The sequence below is a fragment of the Nomascus leucogenys genome, chromosome 17 (genome assembly GCF_006542625.1).
Source record: "Nomascus leucogenys isolate Asia chromosome 17, Asia_NLE_v1, whole genome shotgun sequence".
NCBI classification, from domain to species: domain Eukaryota; kingdom Metazoa; phylum Chordata; class Mammalia; order Primates; family Hylobatidae; genus Nomascus; species Nomascus leucogenys.
The window spans coordinates 54,592,261-54,614,330 of NC_044397.1; the positions used below are offsets into that span (position 1 = coordinate 54,592,261).

At 43.7% G+C, this 22,070-nt stretch overlaps 1 protein-coding gene across 3 annotated transcripts in view; it reads left to right on the forward strand.

The window, feature by feature from the left end:
* COBL (cordon-bleu WH2 repeat protein) overlaps positions 1 to 22,070 on the forward strand; it is a 307,991-nt gene that overhangs the window by 267,045 nt on the left and 18,876 nt on the right. For all 3 annotated transcript variants that reach the window (XM_012496979.2, XM_030796417.1, XM_003275024.2), the window contains one exon: positions 13,070 to 13,379. In XM_012496979.2, the coding sequence (XP_012352433.1) occupies positions 13,070 to 13,379 (310 nt within the window). The remainder of the gene's footprint in view (positions 1 to 13,069; positions 13,380 to 22,070) is intronic.

The following is a 22,070-nucleotide window of genomic DNA, read 5'->3' on the forward strand; positions in this document are numbered from 1 at the left end:
AACTAGTCATCTTCACAGTCTTTGCTATTTAATCTGACCCAAACTTCAGGCAATTGATACAAATAACTAATAAGGCAAAAATAACCCAACTGGCCAGGAAACTGATGCCCTGAGGTTGCAGATGGAGGCACTGATGCAGAGACACCAGACAGGTGTTCCTTGGAGACTCAGGCTTCAGTGCTGCCATTGATGAGGGCTTATTTCCCCCGGTGTTGATACAGGCACCTCTCACTAGCCTTTTGACAGCCCTTTTGACACCTAGGATGTGGAGGCTCTTTGCTGCCTCTCCTCTGTTTTCTCCAGCATCTTGGGGTCCCATTTGCTCGCACTCAGGCTGTGCCACCCCTACCCTGCTCAGCTCTCCTCCCCCTGCCCTTCCTCATGCACCCCCCCCCCATATTGTTTCTTTGCTCTTTGTTTTTGACGTAGTTTACAAACATTTGGAATGTGTTTTATTTTTGTAAGTAATTTCCTCATTCTGTCGTTCTGAAACTATTCTATTATAGTTTCTGCAAGTAATTATTTCAGCTCTACTTCTGTCTGAAGAAAAATGACACTTGTAACTTTGTTGAGGGCATTTTGGGACAAGTTCCATGAAACAGGAGACATGTGAAGAGCACTGGGATAGGAAATGGAATCTGCTAATTTTAGAAAAAGGCAAATACTCCTGCCTTTTGAGAGCAGAGACTGAATGTGACTTTTTAAAACTGGTCGTCCATTAACTCCAGCGCCTGTTGTTGGAGACAGCTGTCTTTGAACTATTGCAGGGAATAGGTTTCAGTAAGATGACGACAGCTATGTGGGGATACAAAGCTTAAATGTAGGTGGTTCTCACCTGCAGCCCAGCGAGGGGAGAAAGCCGGCTGGCCAGGAACCCTGGGGGAGGTACGAAGGAAGCCCTCCCACATGTGGCCCAGGCCAGCCAGCAGCAGCAGCACCTGGGAACATGCGACCCTGGGCCCACCCCAGCCCCACTGACTCAGAAACTCATGGGGGTATGGGGTCTGGACAATCTCTATTTTAACAAGCCCTCCAGGGGATTCTGACATGGGCCAAGTGCAAGACCATCATCTTCTCAGAGAACTTAGGATGTTTATGGACAGCCAGGCAGCTAGGCCCAGCGCCTGTGATAATTTTAGCTACCATTACTGAGCATTGACCCTGTGCCCTGCTAGCTCCTTCATAAGTGCTGTCTCGTTTAATCTTCACTAAGTCCTTAAAGAGAGGAATTCGGCCTTGTGGATGAGGACGTTAAGAGATGAATCTGAGTTTCCCGCAGCCCTTGAGGGGCTGAGCGCCGAGCTGGAAGGACATGCTATTAGTGCAACAGAAAAGAGTGGCAGTGGCGTGGGCTTTGTGAGTCCAGGAAGGATGCGCGCTGGGGCCCCTGGAGACACCAACCTCATGGAGGAGGGAGGGCCTGAGCCGCCCTTGCAGGAAGATAAGGACTTTCAAGAGGAAGAGAGGCCGGGCGCGGTGGCTCACGCTTGTAATCCCATCACTTTGGGAGGCCGAGGCGGGCGGATCACGAGGTCAGGAGATGGAGACCAAGGTGAAACCCCGTCTCTACTAAAAATACGGAAAAATTGGCCGGGTGTGGTGGCGGGCGCCTGTAGTCCCAGCTACTCGGAGAGGCTAAGGCAGGAGAATGGCGTGAACCCGGGAGGCGGAGCTTGCAGTGAGCCGAGATTGCGCCACTGCACTCCAGCCTGGGCCACAGAGCGAGACTCCGTCTCAAAAAAAAAAAAAAGAGGAAGAGAAGGACATGTTCTGAGAACACAGCTGGAGATGCGTGCAGTTGCCAACCCTGGGGGTCATATCTGCAAGTCCTCTTCTCTCTGAACCTACTCCCTTGGCTCCTAAAAGGTACCCCCTCTCTCCTGGCTCCCCATCTGTCCCCTCAACTCTCCAGGCTGCTCCAGGGAAGAAAGGTTTGGATCCTGGATAGCAGACAACCTTCTCTGCTGAAACGACGAAGGCTGTGGAAAGGAAACGGATGTTTTCCATTGAAAGCAAGTTCCATTTTCTTATATTTCCAGCCATATCGTGGGCGATGTGCCCCGATCTGCTAACAAGCATCTTGAAAGGCTGGGTTTTCTGTCATGGACATCATTGTAAATGCGTAGCCGAGCTTTGTGTTGCACAGAAAATGAGAAGGAAATCATAAAACAGAAGCGTGAGGGAGAGCTGAGATGCTGGGGGCTTCTGAGGAGGCTGGGGCTAGTCTTAGTCATCTGGGGCCTACCTTAGGGGTTCCAAGGGCCCCTGGCCAAGCGGCAGAGAGGAACGGGGCCCACAGCAGTTCCCAGTGCAGGGAGATGCCATGGAGAAAAAACATCAGAAAGTCACTCCTCTCCAGGCCAGGCAGTCAGAAAGGAAAAAAAGTTACAGTAGCTTCAATTCACCTGAAACGTGGCCATCTCCCAACAAGCCCAGCACCCATACGAGGAAGGCCTATGAAGAGTCCTTCACCCTCAAGGAGCGTGAAGAGGCCTGAACAGCAAGACGGGAACTGTGGGGCCAACCCAGTGGAAATCTCATAAACTCAGTAGATTTTATAGATGGCAAAATTTAAGAAGCCGTCCATAAGGAAATAAACGAACTGGCCAAGAAAGAAGTTTGTAATTTATGTGAAAAGAAAAAAAAAGCGAAAATTTTCCTTTTTATGTGTTCTTTGTTTGTTTGTTTGATTGAGACAGAGTCTCACTCTGTTGCCTAGGCTGGAGTGCAGTTGCAACACGATCCCGGCTGACTGCAACCTCTGTCTCCTGGGTTCAAGCGATTCTTCTGCCTCAGCCTCCCAAGTAGCTGGGATTACAGGCACACACCACCATTTCCAGCTAATTTTTATATTTTTAGTAGAGACAGGGTTTTGCCATGTTGGCCAGGCTGGTCTCGAAATCCTAACCTCAAGTTATCCACCCACCTTGGCCTCCCAAAATGCTGGGATTACAGGCATAAGCCACTGCGCCCAGCCCTTTTTATGTTGTAATTTTTCTTTAAAACAGCTAATAAAATGTTGCATTGCAGAGGAACAGTGACAATTTTGTCTGTCACCACCAACCTCCACTTTTAGGTACAAGGGAAGGAGGAGCAGAGACACAAAGACGAGAAGCTAAGATTGGCCGGGCCCAGCCGAGGGGCCCTGTGCCAGGTGGGCACAGGGGGCAGGCGAGGCACAGGGATGGGCGCTTGGGATGACTGACATTACAGGGTGGCATTACAGCGCACCCGGACATCTTCTCTGAGTTACAGAAAGTGACCTGTAATATTGTCTGTTCTTCAGCATGCAAGAGGCGAGGCTCAGATATCTGGATTCTTAGCTTTTGTCAAAGAATGCTCTTTTCTGTTATTGCACACTAAACATTGATTATATTATCGAGAATTTACATTGCACAGTGTGCCAGCTTGAGGAGGCCTCCCTGACTGGGTGAGATGCCCTGAACTCCAAGTGCCCATTTGAACGGGGTCAGCCTGGGTCCCTGAGAGCAGCACAGGGCAGGGCACACAGCTTGCCCAGAAGATGCCATCTGCCTGTCAGGCAAGAGGATGGTCTGATTCCTTTCCTCTCTTATCATCTGTAGAGATCTATTTTATTTCTTATTTAAATCACAGTGAATTTCAAAGGGGATTGGAGGCAGCTTTTTGTGTCAGTATTATTCAAATTAGAAAAGTCTAGAAAAATGAATAATTTTTATTTTAAATGATTGGAAATAAAAATATGTTAATTAATGCTATTTTTGAAATCTACATTTTCCTTAAGTGGTTAGAAGTAAACACTAGGAGAGCTCAGAAGTATATGTGCTGGGAAGGGAGAGGGAGGAGGCAGTTAAAGGCAGCCACAAAGGCACAGCTCAGTCCTGCCTTCTTGGGACACAGGGCCAAAGGGATCAGAGAGGATGCTGCGTCAAACAGCACTCATTTATTTAATAATTTGGTCATTTTTATATCAAATTTACGTCCAGAGTGATGGATGAACAGTGTGTTATGGAAAGCTAAGTAAAAGTAGGCCACATACTTTATTCTCTAGAGTTCTGATGATAAAAGGATAGAAGTTGGAAGAAAGCAGCAGAAGGAGGGATGGCATTTTTCTTAGGTTACCCATCTCAGGTGGTGGCTGCCTCACCTTTGCTTCATAATAGACCCAAAGCATAGCCAATTTGAGATTGAGTCCCTTGGCACCTTGGCAGGTCCCTGAACCTCTCTTTCTGAGGCATCGATTAAATAAAATTTATGCGTTTTAATAGATAGACAACCTGGAGACAGAGTTTCTATTTTGACAATGAAAACTAAGACACCGGCTTTGTTCTTGCCAGCGGGGATGGCCGTCCACTGCCCCACACTTCCCTCAAAGGTGAGGCCCCAGAAATGTGTAAAAAAGGACCGAAGGTTTTTTCCTCAAGAAATGGTTTCAAATATGTTGAGATTCCCAGATAAATGGATCCAAGATTTGTTCCATAGGACGTGGAAGAAAATCTTTTGGCTTAGAAAAGTCTAAATGCAGATATACTCAGTAGGATTCATGTAACACGTTGGTTAAAGAACCTTAATTTGACTCCTGCATACCATGTGGGTTTTTTGTGATGTTTGAATGAACTTGCCCCTTTTGTAAGCTGAGCAGAGTGTTTCTGCAACACACACCCTCAGGGATAGGTGACATAATTTGTTGGTTGGGGCTTCTTTTATAATTTGCAAAATGGGAATAATAATATCCACACTGCAGGGAGCATGTGGATTAACTAAGTAGGTAGGTAAATATTATCCATTTGAACCCTGCAGAATGTCAAAACCCAATTACCGTTATGTGGTTTGCAAATATCAATGTTGAGCTGTACTATCTGATAGTAAATTAGCCAATAATGTAATATTTTAGACTACTCTTAAAGCCCATGACAGTGGCATAGAGAAGGAATCCTGTTTAACTATTTGCTTAAAAACAAAAAAAAAAAGCACATTAAAATAAAATGAAACTTCAGTTTCAGGGTAGCTGAACTGATTCTAAGCATCATCAGCCAAAGCCAGCATTGTGGCTACAGAGAAAAACTGGCCACCGTATCCAAATGGAATCCTTGCCCCGAAATGCAAGCGTCCATCTCTGTCCCTGTGGAACTTCACTTAGTCCAGTCCTGGTTCATGCACTACACCCATGACTGCTGTTGATAGGCTTTCTGATCCATAGTAAGGAAATAGCAATATTGACATGCGGCAAAGAAATTCACTCCATACCATTGCTGATGCCCCCATTTAAACACAAGAAAGACAGCCAAGAGTTGGTAGACAATTTTGTTTTTAATGCATGAAAGAAGGACAACAAAGTGGTCAGAGAAATTTACTCCAAAGGAAGTGGAGTTAAGTTAGGAAATAGAACAGAACTTTAAAATAAATACTTTTAGTCATTGCCTCAGAAAATTTCAGTAGCTCATCACATAAAACAAGAGCAGGCTATTATGGAAAAACAAATAAGCATCAAAACATTCTCGGAAATTAAATACACATCTTTAGAAATGTGCACATTTAGACACATTCAGGTAAAAATTTTAAAAATCCACAGATAAAATTTTACTAGCTTCTAGAAAGGGATTATATATAGCTATAAACAAATCATGTGAACATATGCCTTCTCATCTATGACACAAGATGCTAGAAAACAGAGGAGCTGAGAAGACAGTCTTAAAGAAGAAGGATTTTCATCTGAATCTTCCTTTGGTTTAGCCATATACTAGTAGTCAAGGATAAGAAGTAAATGGAGCCAGGCTTCAGACACAAGAGAGCTTCGAGAGTATACCCTCCTAAGTTAGATTATACTCAAGTGTATAATCCAAATAACAGGAAATAAATCTAGGAAAGGGAAAGACATATATGTAGCTGTCCAATTTAATATGTAACTTAATATAAAATAAGGGTTCCTATAATAGAAATACCATGATGTTACATAGATATATGTGCAAAATAAAGGAAATTTAGACATTTATTAGACAAGACTCCTCAGTTCTCAGAAACAGAAATATGTCTTGACCAGTTATGCATAATTGGGTTTTGTGGTGATTTTTAGCTCACATAACTGGCACTTCCAAGAGACTAATCTTTATTATGGGCATGGTTGGGTCCAGGAGCTGAAACATTGTCTTAGAACTATGTTCCTCTCCAGTCCGTGGATAAGTTCTTCCCTGTGCTGGTTAAAATGGCAGCCATTTATCCAAAACTTATACCCAATCCATTTATTACAGCCCAGTTGGACCATCTTCCTGAACACCTCTAGTGGAAAGGTGCTGAAAAGAACTTTGATAGGTCCAGCATGGAACACATACTCATCTTTGGACATAGCATTATCCTAGGGGAATAGTTAGGGGCAGATAGTCTCACCCAGATATGATAAATTGGTTACCTGCAAGAGGACAGATTCTTTTAACACAGAGTGAGAGTGGTGGGCAGAGAAAAACAGCAGCTGTTTATTACATGTTTTTAAAAGAACGGCAGTTGGAACACAGCTCTGTGTTACAGCGGAATAACTTGGAATTTTCTCTTCCCAGGGATTCTAATAGGCACATTAAGATTCTAGGACTAGAGTTTGGTTCAGATAGTGAAGAAATAGGAGCTGACTGATACCAAGAATACATCACTTGACTCTTAAGAGAATCCAGGTCTAATTTTAGATCCATAAATGTTTTTCAAATCTTCATTATCTTGCCTTCTTGAAAAGATAAAAATGTGTATGTGTATATAGTAGTGCTCTGGACTCAACTGATTACCTTCGTCATGCAGTGTCTTTGAGGAGCCCAGGTCTATGGGATTTTTGACAAGAACATTAATATAAAATGTTATTAAATAGTGGCCATCAAACTAAAGAGGCTGTGATTTTGACAAGGAATGAACAGGCAAACTTCACTTGGAGGAAACTGTGCCTAGGGAATCAATTAGAGAAAAAGAGGGGAACAAAGTTTGAGGTGCCTACTCAGAGCAGAATCTATATAATGCTGGTGGCAGAGGGTCTCTCAAAGGTGAATCCTAAACCCAGCCTCTCCAAACCGTGCCTCCTGAACATTTGCACACCTGTGTGTGTACACAGACACTAGGGATTCCAGCCACTCAACAGTATTTGATGTTTCCCATGCAGCCTGGCGTTTCTCTGCTTTTTCCCATCTTTTGACCCAACTGTCCTCTACCTGCCAAAATCATGCTTGTGTTCAGACGCAGTCCAGTGGTCGCTTTCCTGTGTCCTCTAATTAGAATGAGTGACCCCACTTCTGTATTCCTGTGGTATTGTCCATGAATCCCACCATTGCAACTCTTAAATTGACTGAAATGCATTGTGTACATTGGTGGGTTTAAACTGGGTACACGTTCTTCTGGGAGAACCAGGACTTTCCAAGGGAATCCACTTCCAAATGTTATACCTCCACATGTATCCTTTCCTGGAATTCATGTGCCTGAGAACTCACCCATGACCAGCATCATTCCAAGTCTTTTTCCCCAATGCCAGTTTTACAGATGCCCTCCTTCTCCTTCATAAAAGACAGACATACCCCTCACCCATCAGGAATCTCACTGGGGCGCACTTTCCTGAGATGGGCAAACCTTATTCCTGATCTCAAACAAAAGAACAAATGGAAATATTGGTATAAGATCAAGCAGATAAATAACTTTAATGAGTTGGTGGCGAATCTTTTTGAACATCAGGTGGTTTCCCAATTTTTCTTTCCAACCAAATTAACAAAGGATCTAAATGAGTTGTCAGATTATAGATCATTAAGCATAATTTTTCTGACAGATTAATTAAGTGATTTTTGATATATATTAGAGGAAAAGTTTTAAAAACCTAATGGAATGATGTAACCATAACAAAAGTCCCTTAATTTACCTTCGTATGTGACAAGCTTTGCCTAGTGCTTATATCTATAAGATGAAAAATAGACTTGAATTTATGCCAAACCCTGCCTCATGCTAGCAATAAGTAATCCAGTCATTTTTAAGGAATTAATTGAAAAAGCCTCACTCACTTATGAAATGCATTTCCAAATGATATTTTACCTTTTTGCTTAAGAAATGTCAAAGTTTCTAAGAACATTTATGTAATTTTGGTTGGCTGTTTTCTATTAGCACAAGGATAACAATATAAAAATGAATTTAATACAGCTCGCTTATGGTGAGGGGAAATAAAAATTACATTTTAACTTAGATACATATTTTATACAAAGAGGCTTGATGAATAAAAAAAAATCTCAAGCATAAAGTACATTCAATTAGGATGAGATTCTGTTAGGTAGTGAAATGGAAATAAGTTCAAGGAAGAAGAGACATGCTCTAAAACTCTGCCTGTTAAAGGAACTCATTTACTCATTTTTACGTGGAGGGGCCTGGGCATGAAAATACTATGATATCCAGATTCCTTTGTTTATATTTTTAAATGGCAAAACATTTATTTGTAAAATATTAATATTTATAACAATTAAAATGTACATCTGTTGCAGCCAACTGAACTCATGATGGAAATTTTCAGACGTCAATGAAAAATGGAAGGAGATGCATGATTGTTCAAAATTATTTGGAGGGATATGCCAAAAAATTATTTCTATTTATTTATTTATTTATTTATTTATTTATTTATTTATTTTTGAGTCTTGCTCTGTCGCCCAGGCTGGAGTGCAGTGGAGCGATCTCAGCTCACTGCAGCCTCCACCTCTCAGGTTCAAGCGATTCTCTGCCTCAACTTCCCAAGTAGCTGGGATTACAGGTGTGCACTACCACACCTGGCTAATTTTTGTATTTTTAGTAGAGACAAGGTTTTGCCATGTTGGCCAGGCTGGTCTCGAACTCCTGGCCTCAAGTGATCCACCCACCGCAGCCTCCCAAAGTGCTGGGATTACAGGTGTGAGCCACTACACCTCGCCCCCCAAAATTATTGAAATGCTTTGTATCAGTTTGTATCACTAGTTCAGAAGCACTTTACTTTGTAATTTTTCCCTTTCTTCCAAGCGCCTGGAACATAGAGAACAAAGTCAACGCAGGTTAAGGTGAAGTGCAGCATTGCTTGTTGGTTGTGAGTGGCCTGTGGAACCCGCAGGCAGCAGTGTGAGGTGGCGAGGTAGCTTTTCTTTCATTGAAACATTTTCTCTGGGCCATATAAATTTGGTGAAACTGGCTTTTGAGAAATCCTCTTTCTTAATGAACCACAAAAAAGCAATATCATAGGACACAAGATCTTTAATTTGCATTTAATAAAACAATAAAATGAATCCATTCCAAAATTACTTGGAAGATACTTATATTTAGTGATGGAATTATCCTTGCTGACTCTGTAAAAGAAAAACTAGTACCAAACTGAGAATAATTGTGTTCAACTTGAGGAACTAGTAGCCCTAAGTTAGCATTTTCTTCTTTATACTTGAGCTGAAGAATTTACCAAAGCTCATTCAGAGATACGTAATGGCCTCTGAACCATGGGATTATATAATTTAGGTGGAAGACAATAGAAGGGTTAATATTCCTTACTCAGGCTCTGTGGCTATTCATTTAGAAGAGAATTAAATTATGAACTTATATTAGGCTTCTGCTAAAGACAAAGTTGGTGTGTTTTTTCACATTTGCAAAAATCCTGCGGTAATAACTTTTTAGTTCAAAAAGATTGTTCATGCCTTAAGAGAATAGTAAAGTTGCCAGTGCATTAATTAACTCAAAAATAATGACTTACCCTCTCAGGGAAGACAGAATATAGCAGAAAGGACAAAGCCAATGTTGTATTCCTTTTAAAGATTCCTAATTAGTCACTGGTCAGTTGTAAAAATGAGTGTTTACATCCTATATTTTGATTTGGCATTTCAAAGACTGTTAACAGTTCTACTCTAGAACGGATTTTAGAGTCCATCAGAACCAACTGCTTATTTTACAGAAAGGGGAAAGGGGATTGTTCAGAGTGCAATTTGGGCTTTTAATTCAGCCCTCCTCCTGCTGCCCCTGGGTTTCAGGCTGGGGTCCCTGGATCGCTGGCTCTAGGGAAGCCCCTCAGGGGCTGGACAGAGGGTGGGAAATGGGACACACACAGGATCTGGAGGACAGGACCTGGGCCCCCAACCTCGATGCAGCCCAAGCAGCTCCACGTTTTCCTTTTATGTTCTGAGTTTCCGTTTAGCATTGATGAAGAAAAAAAAAGTCTCCTGCACCATTATCTCATTCAGAAATTGTCAAAACATGTTACAGTTCATGGGGTTAATAATCGGAACCAGCTGAAGGAAGAAAAGAGATGTGGGGTGGGGGCAGGATGAGTGAGATGGGCATGTCTGATTCCAAACAAAAGATGCCCAGGACAGAGCAGACCTCGGAAAGGAGGGATCAGAAATTGCCTGAAAACTCACACCAATACAGGTTGGGGCTTCACAGGAATATCTGCCCTTCTCTTCAGATCTGTGCTCTGACAGCTCACCAGGAAGCTTCTCCAGAAAGTTCCCCACTCAGCCTCCATCACCCTCCTCAAAGCCTTTGCAGGTGCTCCCCCTTGGCCACAGCCTGCCCCACCCTATACTCCGAGCAGGTGCCGGCATCACTGTGGGGAGATCTGCCCAGTCTTTCCTGGTCGGGTCCCACCCCTTTGGCAGAAGGCCTTGCATCCATGTTCCCTCTCCTCCCAGCATTTAGACAGTTGCCTTTTCAATTCCTGTGCCACTCTTCTCCCTAGATGCAGATAAACCTCCTGAGAGCAGGGCCCCCCCACCTGCTTCTGCACCAATGGCACGAATGGTGTCACAGAGCTGTGGCCAGGCCACACGGGCCATGGGAAGATTATCCACATGGAGAGCAGGAGGGCTGGCCTGGGCAAAAGGGGAGCTCTGGTAATAGCACTCGCATTAGTCATTTTGTAAATGGTTTAACACGTGTGTGCACCAAATATGTGACCTCTCACTCCATGTTGATTTAAGGCTTTGCAGGTGGCTTAATTTAGACCACAGGCTCTCAACTTTTTTTTATTGCCTCAGAACTTCTGAGGAATATATATGTATCACCCGACAAGCATTCCTGATCTTATAACTGGCTAGAGAAGGGGTGGAGGTGGGTTAGAGTCCCTCTGCCCTACGATGTGTTCTGTGCCTCCAGAGGGCATGTACCAGGTGCTCTGAGGGCCCCCTCCAAGGGGCCTGGCAGCAGACGGCCAATGGGGGCACATTTGTTAAGGTCACTTCACGCCTGAGCGATAATCCCTGGAGAGGGAAGAGGGTAAGCCAGGCTAAACCAGCATTTGTGTGGCCCCTACTGTGTGCCACCACCTCGCTCAGTCCAGCCTGCCACACTCTGCCTATGGTAGCACACCAAGAGTTGGTGTGACCATACAGCATTGTCATTCTTTGTGTACGTGTCTGTCCCTTCAGAAGCTGTGAGTGCCAGAGAGCCCACATGTTTGGATTGGAAATATGTGTCCCCAGGCCCTGTGACAGGGCCATTCACATTCAGGCACCCACTTAGCAACAGGGACCCTGTGGGCAGCAGCATTACCTTACTCTGCCAGGGTGTGAATCCAGGTCTCTGTGACCTGAGAGTTTTGCTCTTGTCACACTTTTTATATACAACATAGACAGAAAAAACATGCTGGTTTTATTGTTCAGTGATGGCGGCAAAAGGAAAGGCAAGAGAGGGGTGATGGGAAACAGGGAGCTACTGCGACATTTCTTCTCAATATTTGTCTTGAATTAAGAGTCTGGCCACAAAAGCTGGGAGAAAACTAGAAGAGCGAGGTCGCAGCAGACCAGCATCACTGCATTCAGCATATCTCCTCGTGCGTTTATGCTGCTCTAAACTATTCCTTTTTTTCATTCTATTCCTTACCTTGGAGCTCTTTAGTGAAATGTATGTTCTTTAAACTGTTGTTCTTTCGTTTGTTTTATTGTTTGGAATCTCAAATAAACCATCACCTGATGGGATTTTCTTTTGGTTTTGTTGATGATAAGTTGTTAGTCTCCTGTCCAGTTAAAATGTTGGTGATGTTGAGTGCAATTGTGATGTCACCTCACTCTCAGTGCATGATTTTGTGGAGTGAGCACTCCTAGAGGAGTCTTAATTCACTTTGGGCATCCAGTGACTATTTAGGGGAAGAACGACTTTAAAACAAAATACACTGGGACTGCAACAAAACACAGTCCTTGTTTCCTGGACTGTTATAAATAGTGCTTAGATCATATGTCCTGAAGTGTCTTGAAGTTTAAAATCTATTTTTCTTAAAAAACAATAACAACTCTAATATACATCTGGGCTAGAGTTGTGTGTTTCTGTCCTTCAAATTTCATCTCTATGCATAGAGCCTTCTGTGATTTTAGAGAATTTAGAAGCTCAGTAAGAGAAAAATAATGACCTCCCATTACTTACACTTAATGTATTGCTATCTACAAATAGCTAGGTAGTTGTGCAGAATAGCCATAGTGCTACCAATCATTAGTATTAATGCTGACAGAACTTGGCTTGGAGAGCAAGTTGCCACTCTGTGCATCTCACCAAACTGCTGCAGCAAATCACATTTAGTGCATAGGAGCCAGGTAACCTCAACCACAGAAACTGGCCTCACATGTAAAAATTAAGGGAGAGCCAAAAGCTGGGGAGTAGGGCCATGACTCTTCCAGGCCAGATTTCAAATATGAAATACACATCAGATGTTTCCAGACTGATATTTATGTCTGTTTATTTATATTTCCAAAAACTAATTGTTTTTAATGTTTTTCTAAAGATCTCACATTAAACAAGTTCCATTAAACCAAAGGTCGGACTAGAAACAATTGCATTCAACGTGTCATTAGTTTGAATTTTTAAATGTGCTTGCCCATAGCCATAGAGAGGAGACCAATGTAAAAGGCTAATTAATCAAATACTGATTTTTGAGGGACAGTTTTGCTCTCAGGCTTACACAGATGACTCCCTGTGAGTTAAAATGTTTCAGGAGTATTCAGCAGTATTTGATTGAGAGTCTTCCTTTATTTTGAGCACCCTGAATCCCAAATTTTAGAGTGGGGCCGACAGACTGATGTCACACTTGTTAGGCAGTATGGACGCCAGAGTGGTTTGGGCTGACCTGTCCTTGCTTTGTCTTGTCCAGTAAGCCTGCCCCTGGGGTCTGGCAGCCACTGCAGCCCGGATGGAGCCCTGCAGGTGCTGTCAGAGGCGGAGGAGACTGTGTCAGTTGGCAGCTGTTTTGCATCGGAGGACACGACCGAGGACTCAGGAGTGATGAGTTCCCCCTCAGACATCGTCTCTCTGGACTCGCAGCAGGACAGCATGAAATACAAAGACAAGTGGGCCACAGACCAGGAAGACTGCAGTGACCAGGACCTCGCTGGAACCCCAGACCTGGGTCCCCAGAAGAGCCCCTTGTGGGAGAAGAATGGCTCTGAGAACTCACATCTGAGGTGAGTCATGGGAAGGATGGGTGGGTACGGAAGTCACAGCCACATCTGTGTCTCTAAAGAGGGTCTTTTGTCACGGGATCCAACATGTGCTATCACAACCTGCTCTGCACCAGGGGCCCCGACCCTGATTCACAGCAGCTGCTCTCAGGCGTGTCTCTGTGCTGTCTGTACAGCTGCAGTAACTTACAAAGACTGTGTAAGAGTGGCTTGTTTGCTTTGGCACCATACCCTTAAGTGTATTTTTCTACTCAATATTATGTTTGTAAGATTTATCCATGATGATATCTGTGTTGTTCATTCATTTATTTACCCGTTTTCCTGATAACGAACACTTAGATTGTTCTAGTTTTTCAGGGCTAGAAACAATGAACAAAAAACATATGTCTCTATTTACATGTAGAGACTTTTCTAGAAGAGGAAAGTGACAGGAAAGAGACTCATCTTCAGCTTTACGGGATACCTGAAATGCTTATGCAGTTGGCGGGCCCCCCAGTGTCTGCAAGGTCCCCTTGTTGCACACCAGTGCCCGTAATTAAGATCAGTAGACATCTTGAGTTTTGCCAGCGTGTAGGCGTCAGATGGCATCTCATGTAGCTTTCATTTACAGTTCTCTGATTAGAAAGGATGAGCATCTTTTCATATATTCATTAGCAATTTGGGTCTTATATTGTATTAATTGCCTTTTCACAGCCTTTGCCCTTTTAAAAAACATGCTATGTTTGGCCTGGCATGGTGGCTCATGCCTGTAATCCCAACATTTTGAGAAGCTGAAACAGGAGGATTGCTTGAGCCCAGGAGTTCAAGACCAGCATGGTCAATATAGTGAGACCTTTTCTCTACAAAAAAATTTAAAAATTAGCTGAGCGTGGTAGCATGTGCCTGTAGTCCCAGCTACTCTGGAGGCTGAGATGGGAGGATCGCTTGAGCCCAGGAGGTGAAGGTTGCAGTGAGCTGAGATTGTACCACTACACTCCAGCCTGGGCAATAGGACAAGACTCTGTCTCAAAAAAAATTGAATTAAATTAAACATTGTTATGCTTACTTTTTTTGATTATTAATTTCTCCTTTGTCAGTTATTTACACATGGAACATTTCTAAGCCTGTGGCTTGAACTTAATTATGTTTTCTTTTCTTGTACAATGATTGTCTTTACTTTTTAATATTATTTAATTTTTCCTGTTTCTCTCAGATGTATATAATCTTTGCCTATTTAAGAGATCCTTCCCGTACCCTAAGAGACTAAAGATAGTCTGAATTTCTTGTAAAACTGCTTTCTCACATTTGAGCCCTCTTGTACCTGGGGTTTATTTTTGGGTGTGATATGAAGAAGGATCTGTTTTTTCCCACTGATTCCTGTCCCCACTATGGTCAGACATCAAGTGTCCATGTGCACATTGTTCTGTTCCAACGCTCTTTTTGTAGCACTGGTGTATTTGTCCATCTCTGTACCAACACCACACTGTCAGGATTCCTTTCTTTATTATATAGAAAGGCATGTTGATTCTCTTCAGCCCGCCAATGTTTTTCATCTTTTAGATAAGTGTAAGAACTCATCAAATAAATATTATGGAAATGTTAACAGAAATAACGTAAAATGGGCTGGGTGCAGTGGCTCAAGCCTATAATCCCAGCACTTTGGGAGGCTCAGGTGGATCACCTGAGGTCAGGAGTTCAAGACCTGCCTGGCCAACGTGGTGAAACCTCATCTCTACTAAAAATACAAAAATTGGCTGGGTGTGGTGGCGCTTGCCTGTAGTCCCAGCTACTTGGGAGACTGAGGCAAAGAGAATCACTTGAACCCTGGAGGCAGAGGTTGCAATAAGCTGAGATCGCGCCATTGCACTCCTGCCTGGGTGACAGAGTGACACTCTGTTTCAAAAAAAAAAAAAGAAATAAGGTAAAATGATTTAAAGAAATAGTTCATAAGCCAGTCACCAAAATGAATGAATGCTTTTATAATATATTTCTCAGGTTTTGTTCCAACCCTATTCATATGAACACACAAATCTGTATCTGGTTAGTGTAATCGTCTTATCAATAATACTTTATATTTCTTTGTACCTAACAGTTTGTCATGAGCACTTCCCCATGTTGTTATAAACACTTCCTAATAACGTTAAAGTATAGCTCTTCAATTCTAAGGATGACTCCAAGACCAAGTTTATATTTCATCAGAAAAGAAATTCGAAGGCAGCAATTGGTTCCTTCCTGCCTACCCCACACAAGATGCATTTTGATGAGGTTGGCCTGTGTCGTTTACGTCTGTGAGAACAGAGGAAAATTATGGCATTTTTCCTTTTAGTCATTTAACATAAAGAGAAATCACTTTCTACTGTAATCTCCACGTCTGTTCTGCAGTTTGCATGGAGATTGCACAGGTTTGCATTCCACATCTGAAACTAATCAGACATGCGTTACTCTGCACCCTGAGGGATGCTGCGCATAGGACTCATTGTTTGCTTTGCTGGTGCTGACCATTGATGTAAAATCTTGCTGATTTCTATCCAAATAATGAGGGTTAATATGGACTATGGCCACAGCCAGAATAATCATTGAGTCTTTGGAACCTGATGCTTTGTGCAAACAGGGAACATGGCATGTTTTCCTGCCCTCATCTCTGGGGTGCCACTGAATTTGAGAGTACTGTGGTGGGAAGGGAGGGAATTTGGGAACCTGATAGACCTACAATGGAATCTCACCACCACTAACTAGCTGTTTGGCCTTTAAGCGTCCACTTAATTTTGCCAAACATTACCTTTTGATCATACACAGTGCAGATATGCCACCTATCTATCAGAGTTGTCATGAGCCTGGGAAAAGCCCAGCACAGATGATACCATGCATGTTGCATATATAACAAGTAGTACCCATTGTCAGAACTACTGCCCTTAGTTTAGGAAATGGGGGCACCATGAGTTGCCTGGACAATTACTTTCCTTCACTGGGATGTGATCAGCTCATCAGTCAGATGAGGATGAAGATGCTCTTTGAGCCCCTCAGCCCTGTCTGTGATGCTGAGTTATTTGCCAAAGAGTTGGGATTGACTCTGTCCTTGCATGGAATTACTATAGTTTGTGTGTGTGTGTGTGTGTGTGCACGCGTGTGGTGTGTGTGTGTTTGAGGGGAGAGGGGATTTCATAGAATGAATCTAGTTTTTTGGGCACCATTTTGAGGTTTTTTTTTTTACAGGAACTATCTCAACTGACAAATTAGACATATTCAGAGATTTCAGCATGGTATATCACATTTTTTCCCAAATATATGATTTTTATAAATTTCAGGATTACTTTAAAGCAGTGCCTCCCATGCAATGCAGGGGTTGCAAATATGGATGCTTTAGGGGCAAGGCAGGGGTTAGGCAAGGTTGAGGGAGGCTCAGCAGTGAGAGATCACAGGCAGTGTGGAAAACACATGCTTTCTCTAAAGAGAGCAGCCCTGCTCCCTCTGTCCAACTGTCACCCTGTGGGTTACAGACCTAGTGTGGCCAGTTTTTGAAGAGAAGCCAGAAATCTAGATTTTTATGTGATGTCTCCCAAATTGTAAATGTTGGTAACCAATTCCGGCACTCGGGGAAACGGAACACATATGCAAGCTGGATGTGGCCTATTCCCAGACTTATACCCTCCTGAGGACTGAAGGCTGCATCGATTGTTCCACTTCTCTTTGGGAGAACCAAGATTACCTTGCTTGCCTATTTGCCAACTTTGGAATACAGTTGCAGCTACTCAGGTATTCCCTGTGCTATATTGCTTGAAAAATATTGATTCACACATAAAGTTGGGAATGTAGAGAGAATCTGCCTCTTTTGAAGAAAATAGTGTGTTCCAGGGACAGGCTTGGCATTCACATCTGGAGTGAACCCTGTCGAAAGCCTAGGCAGAACAGGGGTGGTAAAGGCAGGGCTGGTGGGGAGCTGCCCAGGCAGCAGAACTCAGGTGTGGCCCGATAGAGCAGGATGGTCGGGTGGTCACGATCTCTGCAGTGAGGACCCATGCCTGGGGGCTGACAACCCAGACTCAAGGTGAACTCGTGAGAGCTCAGAACCCACCACTGTTCATAGGGATGTGGCCCTAACCTTGGCCACCTGCACAGAAGAACCCTATAAGAACAATAAACAGTAGCATCCATGTTCAGACTCTGGCGGTCGAGAGAAGCAATAGCAAAGAGGAGGTTTTCTGACAGGCAGTGTGAGCAAAAGCCTGGCAGAGCGTCCCTAGTTGGCACCTCAAGCTCCTCTTTCATTGTGCCCCTGAAACACATACCCAACACCACCTTGATCAAGAGGAGGCTGTCCAGAGAGAGCATGACCACCGTTCCTGGTGCCCTGTGCCTGGTCCCTGAGCCCAGCCTCCTGGCCCTACCCTGGATGACCCCCCCATACATGGTTTCCACAACTCATCCTGAGCTGCCCATTTGTGCTCCCAGAACCCGTGTTCATCTTACATGGCAAACGACAAAGATGTAGGACCTGGCTGTGACATGAGCGCTCTCCATCCCCTCTGAATGCCAGGCCTTAGGGGCTCAGGCAAAGCAGAAGTCACCCTCTGTCTGGCTGGCAAGGCCCGGCCTCTAGGCTGAGAGTGGAGTTGGATAGGTTGTGAAGCTGTCCCTGATAGTCCCAGACATCTTCAGCTTGCAGAAAGTCTCTGCAGTAGTCCCAGTCATCAGGAAAATGAGGATTGCTCATGGTTTATCAACTTGGCCAAGGTGGTGTCTTCTGTTGCTGCCCCTCTGTTACTTGGGTATTCACTAAACACGGTTTGGGAACAGCCTTAAGACCCTTCATCATCTGGAAAGACCCAAGTGTGTAAGGTCCACATCGCTATGTTCTAGTTTTCTTAGCGATTTCTCCTTTCTCTGCACCCTATGAAAGTCAGTCATCTAGACTCCTTTGGCTAGGGATGCCTGGGTTCACACATTGACAAACTGGAGGCAAACACCATTTCCTCAAGAGCTCTGCCACCTGTCCAAGGAGAGAGCCATGTTGGGCTGGCCGCAGCTAAAAACTGTCCTGGCCCAGTGTCATCTTCACTGCCTGGGTTGTGTGCAGTTGTATGTAGAGGCTCGACTGGCCTCACTGCTGCTGCAGCACCTGCTTCATACATGGCAGCATTGGTGGGCTACATTCAGTGTCCTTGGAGCCAAGGCATTAAATTGAAGAGTCTCAAGAATACCATGCTTCTAAGATGAGCAAGTGTGAATGCTTGGTAATAATTGGAATATGTTGCACGTTGGGCTCACGCCTGTACTCCCAGCACCTTAAGAGGCCGAGGCAGGTGGATCACCTAAGGTCAGGAGTTCAAGACCAGCCTGGCCAATGTGGTGAAACCCCATCTCTACTAAAATTACAAAACATAGCCAGGCGTGCTGGCGGGCGCCTGTAATCCCAGCTACTAGGGAGGCTGAGGCAGGAGAATAACTTGAACCCAGGAGGCAGAGGTTGCAGTGAGCCGAGATCACACCACTGCACTCCAGCCTGGGTGACAAGAGCAAAACTCCATCTCAAAAAATAATAATAATTATTGGAATATGTTGTATGTGCTGCTGCAATTTGAAAAGGATATGTTTTTCATCAAGTCATTTGATTGTATCCGGTTATAATTTTTCACTGCAAAATAAATCTCAGTTGAAATTTGACCTTGTAAAGGGAACATCAGACTCCCAGAGTCGTCCTCTCAACAGTACAGCCAGTGAAGAAACTTCTAAGGAAGAGCTCAGCCCAAGAGCCGAACAGGAATAATAGAAATGTGCATGTGGTGGTTGCATTTCATTCTGGGGACACCTGGGCATGGCCCTCAGGGAAGGTCTTGTGTGCCTCACACACAGCTCTGCCCTGGACTACATGGACTCACAGACTCTTCCGACAGGCATCTCTCCCTTACATATGACCCCAGCCAATGCTCCTAATACTTAAAGAGTCACTTAATGTGAAGATTGAAGAGTCTGCATTTAGACTGCTTAGGGAGGGAACTGCCCATAGCTGGCGGTGGTGTGCCCAGTGACTTCACTTCTTGGTTCAATTTCCTGGTCAGTAAAATTGAGATGTGCACTACCTCCCCCTTACAATAGTGCCTGATACATTGCTAGCCTTCAACAATTGGCATTATTGAAGACTACCATTATTGAGACTAGCCTGGCCAACAGGGCGAAACCCCGTCTCTACTAAAAATACAAAAATTAGCATGGTGGCATGTGCTTGTAATCCCAGCTACTCAGGAGGCTGAGGCAGGAGAATCGCCGGAACCCAGGAGGGGAAGGATGCAGTGAGCCAAGATCGCACCACTGCACTGCAGCCTGGGTGACAGAGTGAGACTCTGTCTAAAAAAAAAAAAAAAAGCATAGTATTTGCACATAATCTATGCACTCTTATACAGTCATGAGCTGCATACTCACCTTTCAGTCAACAATGAAGCTTCAAGGTTCTTGGTGGTGCCAAATGTTTCTAAATGCTCGTGTGTCACAAAGTTTCTGCAGTCACCAGGTTTCAGAGGTTGGCTGGTGTGATCTGGGTCCCTCTGCACCTCTCACTACAGGCCCTCAGTCCCATAAGGCTCCTCCTCTGGTGTTATTGTTGCTGGTATTGTTATGTACAACTGACTGAGGAAGGGGAGAAATTTGATTTGTTAGGTAATCTTTGTAACTTGTATCTAGCTCTGATCATTTCCTCTTTATTTATAACGTGTTTGAAAAAAATAAATAGACACATATATATGTGTGCATGCATATATGTGCATGTATGTGTATATATATGTGTGTATATATATGAGAGAGAGAAAGACAGAGAGAGAGAGATGGATGGGGAAGTAGAGGAGACTGTTATCTCCTCCTACCTGCAGGGAAGGAACAGTAGAACTAGCACTGATTATAAACTCTTGAATTCTGAAAGCAACCTTGCTATAATCAGGCAGTATCTAACTGTGTATAATTATTGTGAAAATCTGAGTTCTAGGGTTCCTTTTGGGAACATAAATTCCACAGGAATGCTGTGAGGAGTAAAAGAGAGATTGAATAAGTGGGTGTCAGGCTTTTTCTTTTTTAACAGTAAGGCCAAACTGGAATCATATGCAGAGCCACCAAAGGTAGAGAGCGTAGCTTCTCCAGTTGAAGGGAGCCTCCCTGGAGTGCCCGATGTCCCATTTCAGCCTGGCAGCCTGTACATTCCTTCTCAGCCCCCACTTGTTGGTGCATGCTGGGGATGATGGCTTCAGAAGCACTTTGTGAGGAGCTGTGCCATTACCTGCAGGCTTGTGGCTATGAGGAGCCTTATGGGACTGAGGGCCTGTAGTGAGAGGTGCAGAGGGACCCAGATCACACCAGCCAACCTCTAAAACCTGGTGACTACAGAAACTTTGTGACACAGGAGCATTTAGAAACATTTGGCACCACCTAGAACCTTGAAACTTCATTGTTGACTGAAAGGCGAGTATGCAGCTCATGACTGTATATAAGAGTGCATAGATTATGTGCAAATACTATGCTTTTTTTTTTTTTTTTTTTTTTTTAGACAGAGTCTCACTCTGTCACCCAGGCTGTAGTGCAGTGGTGTGATCTCGGCTTACTGCATCCTTCCCCTCCTGGGTTCAGGCGATTCTCCTGCCTCAGCCTCCTGAGTAGCTGGGATTACAAGCACGTGCCACCATGCTAATTTTTGTATTTTTAGTAGAGACAGGGTTTCTCCCTGTTGGCCAGGCTGATCTCAAACTCCTAACCTCAAGTGATCTGCCTGCCTTGGCCTCCCAAAGTGCTAGGATTACAGGCGTGAGCCACCACACCCAGCTACTATGCCATTTTATACAAAGGAGTTGAGCATCCGCAGAATTTGGTATCTATGGGGGATCCTAGAACCAATCCCCCTTTCCTCAGATACAGAGAGAGGATTGCCTAAGAACTTTGTGACTACGGAATCATTTAGAAACATTTTCTACATTCCAGACCTCTGAAACTTTGTGACTGCATTTACAAAGGAGTGTTTAAAACACATGTGAGACCTTGGAGAGCTACACCGTCCAGTATGTGTGTGGCTGCTGAGCACTTGCCAAGTGTCTGGTCCAAATTGACATGTGCTGTAAGTGTAAAATATACATCAAATCTGGTACAGAAAGAAATAATTTTATATTAATTATTGGCAGAAATCACTAAATTATTTTATTAAAATTCTACCTATTTCTTTATACATTTTCAATGTTATTATAAAAAGATTTTAAATTATACATGTGGCTCATGTTATATTGGGCACCATTGTTCTAGGACTCTGAAGCTTTGCTAATACAGGAACATTTACAAATGGAAGGGGGAGGTTAAGAACATATGACTATCATCAACTGCATATTTTCCCAGGCTTCTTGCCTTTAGTTAATCAAGTAATCACTTTGAAATCACAGGAGTTGGTTTGGTTGTCATTAGCAAATTGAATTGCTACCTAAAAGCAACGTGTTTCTCCTCGCACACTTTTTTTTTTCCATTAATTCTGCCACTGTACTAGCCTCATCAAAAAGAAAAAGTGACCTCATGTGCTATGAACCCATCTTGTACATTTCAGATTGGTCAGATTCAGCCTGTTCTCCCTCATAGCAAATGAAAACAACAAATCAAAAAGCGCTTTTGGCTCCTGGCACTAACTGAATGTGACTGCCTCTAGTTCTCGTTTTTGCTGGAGGCTGGAGTGTGAATGCAGAGGCTCAGCAAGCCCTG